This window comes from Haliotis rubra, unplaced genomic scaffold (assembly GCF_003918875.1).
Source record: "Haliotis rubra isolate DU_JTF1 unplaced genomic scaffold, ASM391887v1 Scf634, whole genome shotgun sequence".
Taxonomy (NCBI): domain Eukaryota; kingdom Metazoa; phylum Mollusca; class Gastropoda; order Lepetellida; family Haliotidae; genus Haliotis; species Haliotis rubra.
The window spans coordinates 29,130-43,172 of NW_025767340.1; the positions used below are offsets into that span (position 1 = coordinate 29,130).

General features: G+C 42.2%; 1 protein-coding gene across 1 annotated transcript in view; it reads left to right on the forward strand.

Annotated features, from left to right (window-relative positions):
- Nucleotides 1-14,043, forward strand: part of LOC124256656 — an 85,556-nt gene that overhangs the window by 28,097 nt on the left and 43,416 nt on the right. The window contains exons 16-20 of the mRNA XM_046690630.1: nucleotides 121-232; nucleotides 2,782-2,874; nucleotides 3,673-3,759; nucleotides 3,997-4,075; nucleotides 5,869-5,942. Of these exons, the coding sequence (XP_046546586.1) occupies nucleotides 121-232; nucleotides 2,782-2,874; nucleotides 3,673-3,759; nucleotides 3,997-4,075; nucleotides 5,869-5,942 (445 nt within the window). The remainder of the gene's footprint in view (nucleotides 1-120; nucleotides 233-2,781; nucleotides 2,875-3,672; nucleotides 3,760-3,996; nucleotides 4,076-5,868; nucleotides 5,943-14,043) is intronic.

The following is a 14,043-nucleotide window of genomic DNA, read 5'->3' on the forward strand; positions in this document are numbered from 1 at the left end:
TTCTCTCACAGTTGTAATCAATGTCTACCTTTGTAGAGGTCAGAGGACCTCTAAAAGACATCACTATTTGGTCCATTAGTTGGGAATGTTGGTTAACTCCCAGTGTCTGCTCCATTACAGACAGGAGAGGACCAGTGACTTGACCACTGCCGGCCAGGCTATGTCCGGTCAAGTCGAGGACCTCCTGGCATCAGATGATTTCGAGTTTGGCTCCACATCTCACCTCCAGCAGGTAACTGGGTCACTGTATCGCAGGGTTGTGAGAGTGACACCTTGACTGTCTTGTTTAACATTAGGGGTGTGAGAGTGACACCTTGACTGTCTTGTTTAACATAAGGGTTGTCAGAGTGACACCTTGACTGTCTTGTTTAACATTAGGGTTGTCAGAGTGACACCTTGACTTTTTGTTTAACATTAGGGTTGTGAGAGTGACACCTTGACTGTCTTGTTTAACACTAGGGTTGTCAGAGTGACACCTCGACTGTCTTGTTTAGCATTAGGGTTGTCAGAGTGACACCTTGACTGTCTTGTTTAACATTAGGGTTGTCAGAGTGACACCTTGACTCTCTTGTTTAACATTGGGGTTGTGAGAGTGACATCTCCACTGTCTCGTTTAACATTAGGGTTGTCAGAGTGAAACCTTGACTGTCTTGTTTAACATTAAGGTTGTAAGAGTGACACCTTGACTGTCTTGTTTAACATTAGGGTTGTCAGAGTGACACCTCAATTGTCTTGTTTAACATTAAGGTTGTAAGAGTGACACCTTGACTCTCTTGTTTAACATTAGGGTTTCAGAGTGACACCTTGACTGTCTTGTTTAACACTAGGGTTGTCAGAGTGACACCTCGACTGTCTTGTTTAAAATTAGGGTTGTCAGAGTGACACCTCGACTGTCTTGTTTAACATTAAGGTTGTAAGAGTGACACCTTGACTGTCTTGTTTAACATTAAGGTTGTAAGAGTGACACCTTGACTCTCTTGTTTAACATTAAGGTTGTAAGAGTGACACCTTGACTGTCTTGTTTAACATTAGGGTTGTGAGAGTGACACCTTGACTGTCTTGTTTAACATTAGGGTTGTAAGAGTGACATCTTGACTGTCTTGTTTTACACTAGGGTTGTCAGAGTGACAACTCGACTGTCTTGTTTAACATTAGGGTTGTCAGAGTGACACCTTGACTCTCTTGTTTAACATTAGGGTTGTGAGAGTGACACCTTGACTGTCTTGTTTAACATTAGGGTTGTGAGAGTGACATCTCGACTGTCTTGTTTAACATTAGGGTTGTCAGAGTGACACCTTGACTGCCTTGTTTAACATTAGGGTTGTGAGAGTGACACCTTGACTGCCTTGTTTAACATTAGGGTTGTGAGAGTGACACCTTGACTGTCTTGTTTAACATTAGGGTTGTCAGAGTGACACCTTGACTGTCTTGTTTAACATTAGGGTTGTGACAGTGACACCTTGACTGTCTTGTTTAACATTAGGGTTGTGACAGTGACACCTTGACTGTCTTGTTTAACATTAGGGTTGTGACAGTGACACCTTGACTGTCTTGTTTAACATTAGGGTTGTCAGAGTGACACCTTGACTGTCTTGTTTAACATTAGGGTTGTGACAGTGACACCTTGACTGCCTTGTTTAACATTAGGGTTGTGAGAGTGACACCTTGACTGTCTTGTTTAACATTAGGGTTGTCAGAGTGACACCTTGACTGTCTTGTTTAACATTAGGGTTGTGACAGTGACACCTTGACTGTCTTGTTTAACATTAGGGTTGTGACAGTGACACCTTGACTGTCTTGTTTAACATTAGGGTTGTCAGAGTGACACCTTGACTCTCTTGTTTAACATTAGGACTGTGAGAGTGACACCTTGACTGCCTTGTTTAACATTAGGGTTGTGACAGTGACACCTTGACTGTCTTGTTTAACATTAGGGTTGTCAGAGTGACATCTCGACTGTCTTGTTTAACATTAGGACTGTGAGAGTGACACCTTGACTGTCTTGTTTAACATTAGGGTTGTGACAGTGACACCTTGACTGTCTTGTTTAACATTAGGGTTGTCAGAGTGACATCTCGACTGTCTTGTTTAACATTAGGACTGTGACAGTGACACCTTGACTGCCTTGTTTAACATTAGGGTTGTGACAGTGACACCTTGACTGTCTTGTTTAACATTAGGGTTGTCAGAGTGACATCTCGACTGTCTTGTTTAACATTAGGGTTGTAAGAGTGACACCTTGACTGTCTTGTTTAACATTAGGGTTGTGAGAGTGACACCTTGACTGTCTTGTTTAACATTAGGGTTGTCAGAGTGACACCTCGACTGTCTTGTTTAACATTATCGTTGTCAGAGTGACATCTTGACTGTCATTGTGATTCTCAAGCACCAGGATGTGAACATGGATCCAGTATTTAGACAATGATAAAACATACTGAATTACACGTGTTGTTAAGTTACTTGTGTACTGTATAAGTAGCATTTCTTACTGCTACATTTATTGTCCAGAATTTGCGGAAACTACCCGCTTTTATTTTGGTTTGTTGAAACCGATGATTCCTTACCTCTTTGTGACAAATTGTGAGTCTGTGTGTCCTTGTTCACATGAGTGTGAAAGAAAGTGCCATTTCTAGGCCTGTCAGTTCAGCCTTGTAGAAGATACTTCCTTTTGTATGTAGGAAAGTCCATCTATTGTGTACAGTCTGCAAATCTGTTGCTGGCCAGTTTATAGCTCACACTATGATGAGTAGTTTCATTCATTTGTGCTTGCAAACATGACAGGTGGTGGAGACATTTCGTAACATCGACAACTACTGCATGACGCTGCTGATCCAGGCTGTGGAGGATGCCATGTATTGGAGTCCAAAGCTGCAAGTAAGTCAACATGTCACATCTGGACTTGTGAGGATGACCAATAGAATACTAGGTCATCAGGTCAGCAGGCATGTTACCAAGTCAATAGGTCAGTAATTCACCAGATCAGAAGGTTGGCAGGTCTCTAGATCATCAGGCATGTTACCAAATCAATAGGTCAGTAATTCACCAGATTAGAAGGTTGGCAGGTCACTAGATCGTCAGGCATGTTACCAAATCAATAGGTCAGTAATTCAACATATCAGAAGGCTGGCAGGTCACTAGATTGTCAGGCAAGTTACCAAATCATTAGGTCAGTAATTCACCAGATCAGAAGGCTGGCAGGTCACTAGATCGTCAGGCTTGTAACCAAATCAATAGGTCCGTAATTCACCAGATCAGAAGGCTGGCAGGTCACTAGATCGTCAGGCATGTTACGAAATCAATAGGTCAGTAATTCACCAGATCAGAAGGCTGGCAGGTCACTAGATCGTCAGGCATTTTACGAAATCAATAGGTCAGTAATTCACCAGATCAGAAGGTTGGCAGGTCACTAGATCGTCAGGCATGTTACGAAATCAATAGGTGAGTAATTAACCAGATCAGAAGGCTGGCAGGTCACTAGATCGTCAGGCATGTTACAAGGTCAGTAGGTTATCAGGTCACTAGGTCATCAGGCATTTTACCTGGTCAGTAGGTTATCAAGTCATTAGATAATCAGGCCAGATAATCAGGTCATTAGGTCAGTAATTTCCCAGTAACATTAACTGAACACTGTTGATGTAAAATGTTTAATGAGTATATTTTTTTGTGTTATAGGCTCTGATTAAGAAAATGAAGGAGACGTTTCCTGATGAAGCCAAGAGGCCTGTTACACGGATACGAGAGCGAGACACTAAACAAAAGGTGAAGGTTGTTCCCGATACTCATTTTGGGCAGGGGTCATGTTTACGCCTCTTTCTTTGGTCCGTAGATGTTTGATTCAGCTCAAGGGAATACTTTTTATTTCAAAAGTGCAACACACTAAGATGACATGTACCCTAATGACATGTATATTTGATGACACATACCCTAACAACGCACTCTGATGATATGGACTAAGACATGGGTTCACTAACTCCATGTGTGCTGTATGTTCCCCAGCCAGGTGTTCAGACCAGTGATGCAGCAGTCTACCAACACGGACATGAGGAGGAACAGATCATGAAGCATGAATATCAGGGTGAGAGGTGGATGAGGTTATAGTGGAGGGGAGCAGCTGAATGGGAGAGGGGAGGGGCACTGGTTGGCAGGATGGGGGAAGGGAGCAGCAGTATGGGAGAGGGAGGGGCACTGGTTGGCAGGATGGGGGGGGGAGCAGCAGTATGGGAGAGGGAGGGGCATTGGTTGGCTGGAAGGGAGTGGGGAGCAGCTGTATGGGAGAGGGCAGGATGGGGTGGGGAGAGGGATGGGGCACTGGTTGGCAGGATGGGAGTGGGGAGCAGCTGTATGGGCGGGGAACAGCAGTATGGGAGAGGGATGGGACACTGGTTGGCAGGATGGGGTGGGGGAGTAGTTCTATGGGAGAGGGAGGGCGTTGGTTGGCAGAATGGGGTGGGGAGCAGTTGTATGGGAGAGGGATGGGGTACTGGTTGGCAGGAAGGGCGTGGGGAACAGCAGTATGGGAGAGGGATGGGGCACTGGTTGGAAGGATTGGGGGTTGTGAGCAGCTGTATGGGAGAGGGGAGGGGCACTGGTTGGCAGGTTGGGGTAGGGGTACAGCTGTATGGGAGAGGTATAGGGCACTGCTGGCTGAAAGGGAGTGGCTGGTGAGAGGAGATTTGTGGGTGTGGTAACATGGGGGTTTTCTTCGGGGGGAGGGATTTGTGGGTCTGGAAATATTGGGCTTTATTGGATATGTGATGGATTGGGCAGTTATTATCCCCCGCAACGCGTTCGCGGGGGGTATTAAAATGCACATTTGTCTATTCCGGAGCAGAACTCTAAAACCGTTCACTATTTCTTCACCAAACTTGGCACATAGATAGATCTGGTGGTGTACTGGTGCCTTTTGGTAGTTTTGGAATTCTGAATAAAACATTTTTAACGTTTCCATGGCAACAAGTTCGACTTAGCCTGAAATTGGTGGTTGTGCTCTTTTCCGGAGCTGAACTCTAAAACCGTTCACTATTTCTTCACAAAACTTGGCACATAGATAGATCTGGTGGTGTACTGGTGCATTTGGTAGTTTTGGAATTCTGAATAAAATATTTTTGGCATTTCCATGGCAACACGTTTGACTTGGCCTGAAATTGGTGGTTGTACACTTTTCCGGAGCTGAACTCTAAAACCGTTCACTATTTCTTCACCAAACTTGGCACATAGATTGGTCTGGTGGTGTACTGGTGCCTTTTGGTAGTTTTGGAATTCTGAGTAAAATATTTTTGGCTTTTCCATGGCAACAAGTTCGACTGAAATTGGTGGTAGTGCTCTTTTCCGGTGCTGAACTCTAAAACCGTTCACTATTTCTTCACCAAACTTGTCACATAGATAGATCTGGTGGTGTACTGGTGCCTTTTGGTAGTTTTGGAATTCTGAATAAAACATTTTTAACATTTCCATGACAACAAGTTCGACTTAGCCTGAAATTGGTGGTTGTGCTCTTTTCCGGAGCTGAACTCTAAAACCGTTCACTATTTCTTCACCGAACTTGGGACATACATAGATCTGGTGGTGTACTGGTGCCTTTTGGTAGTTATGGATTTCTGAATAAAATATTTTTGGCATTTCCATGGCAACAAGTTTGACATAGACTGAAATTGGTGATAGTGCTCCTTTCTGGAGCAGAACTTTAAAAACCTTTCAATACTCTCCTTCCACTTTTCTATATACACACCTAAATATTTGACATAATCATAACTCGCAGACATAATCATGAAGAGTATTTTGCCATTGCGGGGGATATTGATGACTTTGTCTTCTTGTTTTAAGTTTGCAAGTTGTTGTTTATGGTAACCTTTACATTTCTCCTTGCAGTGATTGATGTCCAGATGTGCGTTGAGAGAGACACAGCGCCCAAGATCATGTCCACTGAATCAGTTCTGATGAAGGTGAGGTCTGATTTTTTCTGTCATACAGAAATGTTAGATGATGTTCAGAGCTTAAGTTTGAAAATGAGTTTGCTTTATGAGGTGTATTTTGCTCCTTGCATGATAATGTAAAGTATATGAAGGTTATGAAGCAAATTGTCTCTCTAAAATGTCAATAGCAGATACTGACCTGGCCCACGGAACATCAAGCTGATTTGAAGAGCCCAAATGGGTTCTGTAGCCATGAAAATATTTGAAGTAGGTGTAAAGTCTGCATCAACTCCAGGACAGTATAAGACTAAACTCCAAGACCAGCAACACCAGTATCAGCTTAAAAACAGTGTAAGAATCTAAAACAGTGTAAGAATCTAAAACAGTGTATGAATATCTAAAACAGTGTAAGAATCTCAAACAGTATAAGAATATCTAAAACAGTGTATGAATCTAGAACAGTGTATGAATCTAAAACAGTGTATGAATCTAAAGCAGTGTAAGAATCTAAAACAGTGTAAGAATCTAAAACAGTGTGAATATCTAAAACAGTGTGAGAATCTAAAACAGTGTATGAATCTAGAACAGTGTAAGAATCTAAAACAGTGTAAGAATCTAGAACAGTGTATGAATCTAGAACAGTGTATGAATCTAAAACAGTGTAAGAATCTAAAACAGTGTATGAATCTAGAACAGTGTAAGAATCTAAAACAGTGTATGAATCTAGAACAGTGTAAGAATCTAAAACAGTGTAAGAATCTAGAACAGTGTATGAATGTAACCGGAGTGGTTTGGTATATACCACAAAGGCAAATAGTTTTCGTAGATGTCAGTTTAATGGCAATAACTGAAGAAAGCCCTGTAAAAGAATAAATACATTGCATCAAAATACGCTACAATACTTCATGGGCCGATACATGTGAGGCTTAGCAATAAGTACTACAATCATATATAATCAATACAATCACTACCGTATATGACCGTCTATAAGCCGATCCCATGTATAAGCCGACCCCCAAACTTGACCCTCAAAATCAGTGTCAAAATCATATCTCTCATGGATAGGCCGACCCCCTGCGATGGGTCGCGGCCAACAGAGACCAGAGTACCCAGTAAATATGTTCCATCAACGACGAGACACCATTACGAGAATATTACATAATAAAGATTATCGGTGTTTGTTTACCTTTTTTAACGATCACTGCTTGCATCAACAACGAGACACCATTTGGAAAGTGGATATACAGCGTAAGTGTTGGTGAGAATATTACATAAAGATTACCGGTGTTTGTTTACCTTTTTTTAACGATCACTGCTTGCATCAACAGCGAGACACCATTTGGAAAGTGGATATACAGCGTAAGTGTTGGTGAGAATATTACATAAAGATTACCGGTGTATTGTGGCAACATGTGTTTGTGTTCCTTTTTATATCCCGACGATCACTGCTTGCATCAACAACGAGACGCCATTTTGTGAAATCGGTGAGTATGGAAATGTGAACCCAAGAGAAAAAGTACCATCGGTAAATAAAAACTGAAGTCATTGGCCGTAAACCTTTCAAAATATATTATTTAACCCATCAAATTGACAATAAGAAAAATAGTCCACTGTCACTGACGCCAGCCAGTTCTGTCCACGCTAATCAAATTGGTCACTGTATCAGTTCTGTCCAGTAATCATCCAGATTGTCACAAGTTAACACATCGTCTTCTTCTTTTCGGTTTTTGGACGTCAGAAATTCCGAAAACAAAGCATCGTCCTCGGATCCGTCCATCGCATTTGATATGCCACATTTCAAAAACGAATTCTTTACCATCAAGGTGGGAAGTTCGTTCCACGAGTCCCTGACCCATCTTGCAACTCCGTGGAGTGGAGCCTTCCTCATTGCGTTGGACTTGGTGAAAGTGTGCTCACCGTTGATCATCCATTCCGACCACTTTTCCCTTACGTTCACCTTGAACGGCTTGTTCAGGGAAACATCCAGTGGTTGTAGTATGGATGTGCAGCCACCCGGAATTACTGCCTGGTGACATATGCCTGTGCATATCTGGTGAAGTGATCCGTGACAACTAACACACAGTGTTTCCCTCCTTTGCATGGTTCAAGGTCCAAGAAATCCATGGATACTAACTCTAGTGGCTGAGTTGTTTCAATTCCTATGAGTGGAGCTCTCTGGTTGGTGGGAGTCTTCCGGCAGATGCATCTCCTGCAATTTGTAATCCATTCATCAACATCTTTAGACATGCCTGGCCAGAAGAATCTGTCTCTCAAGAGAGACAAAGTTCGGTCTCGTCCTGGATGACCCATATTGTCATGAAGGCCTTCTAATGCATCTTTGATGTACTCAGCTGGTAAAACTAACTGCTGTCTAGTTTGTCCGTTAATTGACACTTCCCTGTACAAAATTCCATGTTCAAGATGAAGATTCCTAGAGATCTTGAGCAATGCTGAATGAGTAGGGGAATCACAGAAATCGTGTCTCCTTGGTTTGTTGTTGGATTGTAAACATCTTGTCCATTGTCTCAAGATAAGGTCCTGGTACTGTGCCTTTCTCCAGTCCCGTTTTGACATCCTGGCTAAAGGGACACCAATAATGTCTAGGTTCTCTTCCAGAGTAACGTCAGAGTAACATAAGGTTGGGTATGAATGACGTTGCACACAGCCTTTACAGAGTCGCCTGGCATATGCTCATGTCCTCCACTTGTCTCTAGGTCTGGTAGACGTGACATATCATCTGCATCTGCATTGTTGATTCCAGACCGGTACTTGATGTCAAAATCATAGGCTGCCAAGGATGCTAACCATCTATGTCCTGTTGCGTCAAGTTTAGCTGAGGTTAGAATATAAGTCAACGGATTGTTATCTGTATAAACTCTGAACTTGGTACCATAGAGGTAATCGTTGAACTTTTCAGTAATTGCCCACTTCAAAGCCAGGAACTCAAGACTATGTGCAGAGTAGTTCTTCTCAGCTTTGTTTAGTCCTCTACTGGCATATGCAATAACTCGCTTTTTTCCATCCTGCTCTTGATAGAGGACAGCCCAGTCCATGTGTACTAGCATCTGTATGGAGCTCAAATGGTAGGCTGTAGTCTGCGTGAGGCTAGAATAGGAGGCGAAACCAGAAGCTGTTTTAAGTGATGGAATGCCTTCTCTTGCTCAGATCCCCATATCCACGGCTGTTGGGCAACTTTCTTCCGTGTTCTCTTTGTCTGTGTTGGTGGAGGCATAAGACTTGACAGGGGCTTGGTGATTGCAGCAAAGTTCTTCACAAATCTCCGGTAATACCCTGCAAATCCAAGAAACTGTCTAACCTCTGCTGGATTCTTTGGTTGGGGCCATGTCTTTATCTTTTCAACTTTAGCCGGATCTGGTTCAATGCCTTGTCCTGATACAATATGTCCTAAGAACTTGATCTTGTCTTTGAAGAAGCTGCACTTATCGGGAGCGAGCTTGAATCCGCAATCTCGGAGCCTCTTAAACACCTTCGTTAGCCTGTCCAGATGTTCTTCAAAGGTATCCGCAAAGACAATGACGTCATCCATGTAGATAAGGCATATCTTTAAGTGCATATCTTCAAAACAGTCATTCATGAGGCGCTGATAAGTGGCGGGACTGTTGCACAAACCAAAGGGCATCCGGTTGAATTCAAAGAATCCGAGGGGTCCTACGGAGAAAGCAGTTCTCTCCTTGTGATGTTCTTCTAAGTCAACATGGTGGTATCCGCTCTTCATGTCCATTGTGGAGTAGAATTTTGATCCTCTAAGTGTATCAAACATCTCCTCAATCCTGGGGAGAGTGTAGGAATCCTTAATAGTCCTCTGATTTAGCTGTCTAAAATCAATGCACATCCTTAGAGTCCCATTTCTCTTGCGTACTAATACCACATTGGAAGACCAAGGTGATCGTGATCGACGGATGACTCCACTTGCTAATAGTTGGTGCAGATGATCTCTTACTTCAGCATGCATAGATGGCGGAATTCTCCTATGTCGCTGTTTAAAGGGTCGTTCATCTATGAGATCTATCCGGTGTTTCACTGCACTAGTGTGTCCAAGGTCAAGATCACCATGAGAGAATATGTCCAAGTAGTCCGAGATAACCCTTAATCCCTCTTCGCATTGAGTGCCTGAGATCTGTGAAGTTTCTATATCCATCCTATTAAAGAGTGAATCCTTGTCCTGTGACACATCTGTCATAGAAGGCTGTTCTTCAACATCAACAGGCTGTATCTCACACAGAAGGGCACGGGGTTGAATGACTACCGTTCTTGTGGTAATATTTGAAATGTTGACATCTACAAATCCTCTCTCTCTGTATGTTATCAAGCTGGGTGAGATGTCAAGATCATCAGGAATAGCTGAACGGCTAGTACTTTGCAATATAGCACATGTATTGCGGTAAGGAAGTGCCTTGTCAATGTAGCCAGTGATAGTGACTTCTGAATTGGGTGGGATGACAACCTTCTTCACTCCTCCACACTTGACTAGTCCGAGCTTAAATTCTCGTCGAACAAGATCCCGTTCCTGCAGTAACATACACCTACAAGCTAAATACCAAGGTGTATAAAGGTTGGCATCTTGCAGAAACTTCTCCCCATGTAGTTGTCTACAGGTTCCTAAGTAAACCGATAACATATTGGTTCCAAGCAAAACCGGTACCTTGTGATTATAGTTGCTTGTAGGAACAACAAGCAGAAGTCCAGCTGAATGTAACCTGATTATGGCAAGGGCTGTCCATCAGCACACTCGATATCCAAGACATTTGTGATTGGGGTGACAGGAATACCTGAGAGATACTGATCATAAAATGCCTGACTCACAGTAGATACTGTAGCTCCTGTGTCCAATAAAGCCCTTGTCTTGATTCCTTGAATACAGACATCAACTTCATTGGCATTTCCTACAAGTGCTGTTGTTTCATATCTCTGAGTACCCATCTGTCGTCTGTTGAGACCTATGGACCACCCCTTCGCATAGGCCGTCTCCCGTTTAAATGCTGGCGACTGTGATCCATCCTGACTCTACATCCTGAGGCTATATGCCCAAACTGCCCACAATGAAAACACTGCACATCTCTCTCAAAAGGTTGTCCTCTAGATCTTCCTCTGTATGATGGATGATCATACTGATGTTTCTGGAAAGAAGGTTGAGATTAATATCCAGTGTTGCCCTTGTCAGTTTGATTATAAGTCCTGGAGTTAACGTTATATTGTTCTCCGGTAGGATGTTGATAGTGATACAGAGGAGGCTGCTGCTGTTGTTTCTTCAGAGATGCGACCTCAGAAGTAAGGCTCTTGATCAGTCCTCGAAGTTCCTTCATCTCTGTTAGAGTGGGTGTTTCAGAAACAGCAGACATATTTGTGGCAGACAGTTTCCCTTTAGTTCTACCTTCCCCTCTACGTTGAGTGTGCTCGCGCTCAATCTGTCGAAGTTCTCGTCGCGAAAGCGCCAAAATCCCGAAAACAGATCAAACTTGTGTCCGCTGACATCTTTGATTGATGGCCTAAGTCTTGTCCAAAGCATGGAATGAAGGAGCTTGTTGGTGTCTAGAGAGCTAACCTCACCAGCTTCTACCGCTTTACTCAATAAATCTTCTAGACGACAACACCAAGAGTTGACATCCTCATCTTCCCGCTGTCGTGCTGTGTAGAAGGCCGCCAGTACGTTTACGGGACTATCACTTGTGTCAAAACACACTTCAGTTTATCCAAGAGAGCAAAAGAGAAGCGGTGGAACCTAATCGCGATGGCAACCCTTGCTGCCTCCCTCTCAAAGACTTCCTAATCGAATGTTCGATTGTCGCCTTTTATGTATGTGCTTTATCCTTCAATATGCAATCCACTTCATATCTCCATAGGTCATAAGACACGTTACTTTTAGTTTCATCTCCGGAAAAGCAAGGTAAACTTGGAGGGTGAGATACAGTAACCACCTGAGCTGCTGATGGGGGACCAGGATACTGAGGTTCAGAGTCATGTGAAACACCTTCTGTTTTCACAGAGCCAGCTGAATAATCAGCCATCCATTTTAACAAACCTTCTGGGGAGTCAGCCTTAGGTTTTACTTTAAGCTGCTTGAATGTTGCAACAAGTTGAGTAACTTCCTCTTCTGACATATGTTCCGACATGTTTGTTAGTAGTACTAACAGCGAGCAATGAGCGAAATGTTGGGGAGGGGAAACAACACTAACTGTAAAGTATGGCACAGTTAACACAGAAGAAATATGAATGCAGTGGATCACCACAGCGCAGCAAAATGTTCAAAGTGATGCCCTACCCAGAATGAAAACCTAACCTTCAACATGGTATTGAATATGCTATACTGGTGCAATGGTTAGTCATGATGTGCAGGTGTAAGCTTTGCGACTGCTGCAGATAACCACACACAAAAGGAAGAAAAGGACAATATATTCAAGATGAGGGACCAAGAAATAAACCCAGAAGAGACAAAAAACCCACACTATATGACCAACTGAGTTATATGACCAACAAACACCAAAAAATACTTACCGGTTTATGGATTGAATATAAACTGATTTAAGTACTTTATTGTGGAACTACATTATACTTTCAATGTTTATTCAAGGTATTTGAGTGATAAGTAGGTGCTAATCAGGCATACATCTTTCGCACAAAAAACAAATATATCATCCCGACAACCAGATGTAGAACATCAACTAAATGCGATGTACCAATAGAATACTTACAATATCACAAATAGCTAATTTCAAACTAACTAATTAACTAACTAAGCTAATTTGACCAGTAATGACTACCGGTAACTACAGGACTGGGTGAGCTGGGTATATTGCCGCTGTGAACAATATTTCAGTGATATCACGGCATGTCAGCTTGATGTGTGAGGGAAACCCTAAGTGATGCAGGGTCAGACGTTTACCACTCACTGCAAACCACGATATAGAAACATCAGTGGAACTAACTGGGATTAAAACCCACGACCACTGGAGATAGAGTGTCTGAGGTCGTTGTCTGTACAGCAAAGTTCTGACATGTTATATGGCTGATCCGCCTGAGCCTCCAACTCAGGGACTGTTAGTTTATGCCCTAACTGCTAACTACCTACTGACATAGATAATATGTCTACTGATGATCTAATGAGAGAACAAACAAATAACCTAATTACACACTATCAACTGACAAGACTAATAAATAATCTAACTAATGACTATATACTGACAAAACTAACATGATGTGACTAATGACCGGCCGGTATGATCAACACTATATACAAAGTGCACTGCGCAAAAAACCCCAGAAAGCAAATACATAACAGGCAAATTCTTAATTATTGCATTGCATACAAGAACATAATCCAAAATAAATTTTGGTTAGCTTGTTCACAGCATAGGTATCCTCTTCTCTTCATATATATAAATGTCATTCACAAAACGCACAATGGAATATACAGAATGTGACACGCGTTTCAATCAGAGTCAATATCACTTGCACAATACAAGAGTCTCAAATATCTACAAGCCAAGTAGTAAGCTCAAGGCTGAAACTCATGTGTAACAGTGTCTGGTTGTGTACCGTAGTGTTACATTACTTGGTCATTACGGTTCCCTTCCATCTATGGAAAGTTGATGTCCATCATTGTCTCTTGTCACTGGTTGCATCACTGTTACTTCTGAACATCTACATCCTGCCGACGACGCCAATGTAACCGGAGTGGTTTGGTATATACCACAAAGGCAAATAGTTTTCGTAGATGTCAGTTTAATGGCAATAACTGAAGAAGGCCCATTGCATCAAAATACGCTACAATACTTCATGGGCCAATACATGTGAGGCTTAGCAATAAGTACTACAATCATATATAATCAATACAATCACTATTCATTAATCAGGTCTCAGAGTAGACATGTGTATATGTATATAATGTTTATATTTCAAGATACACGTGTAGCATCATACAAGTACATAACATGATTATTTACAATATAATATGAAAGAACCCTCACCGAGTGTATGGCACTGTGCCCGTTACCATCACAAACGTCAGGAACTATGGTGGCCACACCTGAACATAAACATATACAAATCCAATAATATATAACATTCTACATCTGTACATTATCAATCTACTGTACATAAAATATCTGTTCTA